The 3185-nt window shown below is 43.5% G+C and overlaps 1 protein-coding gene across 1 annotated transcript in view; it reads right to left on the bottom strand.

Moving 5' to 3' along the window:
• LOC111973502 (piezo-type mechanosensitive ion channel component 2-like) overlaps positions 1 to 3185 on the bottom strand; it is a 221509-nt gene that overhangs the window by 66271 nt on the left and 152053 nt on the right. The window contains 1 exon segment of the mRNA XM_070446791.1: positions 2188 to 2356. Coding sequence (XP_070302892.1) covers positions 2188 to 2356 — 169 coding nt within the window.

Genomic DNA, 3185 nt, shown 5'->3' with positions numbered 1-3185 from the left:
ATTATTGTACTGCTCTAGGATGTAATTATGTTTGGATAACCTTATTGACTATTATGTATTGATGTATTGTATTTAGTGAATATATTTATTTCCACTCTTTATGTGATGGACAATGCATAGAACCTGGAAGAAGAATGATCATTTAATCACAATAGTGATTATTGTAATGTTTGTTTATGTGTCAATTAATCCATAAGGGATGGGTTGCCAACTGGCAATTTGACACGAAAAATAACATTTCGTTAACAATCAACATTCATTATTCATTCATTCAATATAGCCTAATTAATGCTTATAGTTTGCTGTGAAATTGATAGGTCGACCAAACAGTACATTTAATGCACTCGCACTGTTAAATACCGACGTGACTCCCCTTCGCTCAATGTAAGAGTTGTATAATAAAATGGTGATTTACAGAAAATTACGACCTTCTTCTTTTAAAACATTAACAACTGTGTTTAAAACAGTGTTTCCCTCGCATTCCTGCAAGTGCAGTGTGCACTCTAAATATACTACTAAGTAGCAAGCAGCAACTCTATGGAGTCAGACAATTGTCTTATGGATATCAGATGAAGTAATCCTTAATGTAATCAGCATTTTTTAAGAATGTAACTGTAATCCCTTTTTTTTTTTTTTAAGTAATCCGGGCTCATTAACAGTTGCTTCACTTTTGTAATTGGATTACGTAATCCCCGTTACATGTCATCTGTTACTACCCAACCCTGTCTATAGGGGAGCTCACATGTACCACTGGGGCCCTGCCCCCAAAATGGCCACCGTGTTACATAAAGGCAACTCACCGTGTCTGAGGGTCCTGCAGCCAGAGGCGTATGAAGTGTGGCCAGGGTGTAGTAGAGCAGCAGCAGCATGATGGGGTTGACATAGTGGTGCCAGGCCAGCGCCGGGTTGACCCGGAACATCCAGGTGTGGGAGCAGTCGGACTGGACCACTGACGAAGATACCAAACAGACTGGTGGAGAGAGGAGGGAGGGGAGGGAGGAGGGAAAAACGGAGGGAGGGAGGAGAGAAGGAGAGAAAGGCAGGATGGAGTGAGGGAAGGAGAAGGGGAGGAAGGGGAGGAGAGAGAGAGGGAGGGAAAGGCAGGATGGAGTGAGGGAAGGGAGAGGGGGAGGAAGGGGAGGAAAGAGAGAGAGAGGGAGGGAGGGAGGATGAGGGAGGGAGGGGAGGATGGAGAGAGGGAGGAAAGGCAGGATGGAGGGAGGGAGCTGGGGATGTATGTATGTATGTATGTATGTATGTATGTATGTATGTATGTATGTATGTATGTATGTATGTATGTATGTATGTATGTATGTATGTATGTATGGATGTATGGATGTATGKATGTATGTATATATGTAGTGTGTATGTATGTATGTATATTATTGTACTGCTCTAGGGATGTAATTATTGTTTGGATAACCTTATTGACTATTATGTATTGATGTATTGTATTTAGTGATATATTTATTTTCACTCTTTATGTGAATGGACAATGCATAGAACTCTGGAAGAAGAATGATCATTTAATCACCATAGTGAATTATTGTAATGTTTGTTTATGTGTCAATTAATCCCATAAGGGATGGGTTGCCAACTGGCAATTTGACACGAAAATAACATTTCGTTAACATAACATTCATTCATTCATTCATTCATATAGCCTAATTAATGCTTATAGTTTGCTGTGTAATTGATAGGTCGACCAAACAGTACATTTAATGCACTCGCACGTTAAATACCGACGTGACTCCCCTTCGCTCAATGTAAGAGTTGATAAATAAAATGGTGATTTACAGAAAAATTACGACCTTCTTCTTTTAAACATTAACAACTGTGTTTAAAACAGTGTTTCCCTCGCATTCCTGCAAGTGCAGTGTGCACTCTAAATATACTACTAAGTAGCAAGCAGCAACTCTATGGAGTCCAGACAATTGTCTTATTGATATCAGATGAAGTAATCCTTAATGTAATCAGCATTTTTTAAAGAATGTAACTGTAATCCCTTTTTTTTTTTTTTTAAGTAATCCGGGCTCATTACAGTTGCTTCACTTTTGTAATTGGATTACGTAATCCCCGTTACATGTCATCTGTTACTACCCAACCCTGTCTATAGGGGGAGCTCACCATGTACCACTGGGGCCCTGCCCCCAAAATGGCCACCGTGTTACAGTAAAGGCAACTCACCGTGTCTGAGGGGTCCTGCAGCCAGAGGCGTATGAGTGTGGCCAGGGTGTAGTAGAGCAGCAGCAGCATGATGGGGTTGACATAGTGGTGCCAGGCCAGCGCCGGGTTGACCCGGAACATCCAGGTGTGGGAGCAGTCGGACTGGACCACTGACGAGATACCAAACAGACTGGTGGAGAGAGGGAGGGAGGGGAGGGAGGGAGGGAAAACGGAGGGAGGGATGGAGAGAAGGGAGAGAAAGGCAGGATGGAGTGAGGGAAGGGAGAAGGGGGAGGAAGGGGAGGAGAGAGAGCAAAGAGAGAAAGAGGAGGGAAGGAAAGAGAGATTGAGGAGGAGGGAGGATGGAGAGAGGGAGGGAAAGACTCGGATGACGAGAGGAAGTGGGAGGGCGAGGGAGGACGAGACTATATATCAGATTGTGCTGTCACTCTCATTCTTGAAGTGTTCTCTGACAACCACCTGCTTGATTTCCTCACCACACACACACACACAACACCACACACACACACACCACACCACACACACACACACACACACACACACCACAACACACACACCACACACACACACACACACACACACACAACACCACACACACACACACACACACACACACACACATTGTCGAGAAGGAACCTGCAAGTAAACATTTAGTTTGCCGGTGTATAGAATGTGTATCCCGTGCATACGGCAAATAAACATTGAAACTATCGAGAACAATTAAGCCACAATCCTATTAAACATGTCATTCCCCAAAGCTAGAACTGACATACCCCGAGAGAGCCGAGAGAGAGAGAGGGGAGAGGAGAGAAGGGGGGGGGGGGAGAGAGAGAGAGAGCTTCAATTAAACTTCTCCATTCGGTTCTTTCCCTCTTTCATATGAATAAACCCCCTCTTCATCTTGGCAGTTAGACAACATTAAACATAACATTTACTGGTACGGCATTCCGCGAATGGTCAACCTGATCAGCAGCATTAGCAGACAAAATCTCTCTCTG

This window comes from Salvelinus sp. IW2-2015, linkage group LG14, assembly GCF_002910315.2.
Source record: "Salvelinus sp. IW2-2015 linkage group LG14, ASM291031v2, whole genome shotgun sequence".
NCBI lineage: Eukaryota > Metazoa > Chordata > Actinopteri > Salmoniformes > Salmonidae > Salvelinus > Salvelinus sp. IW2-2015.
This window is presented reverse-complemented; position numbering and strand designations above follow the sequence as displayed.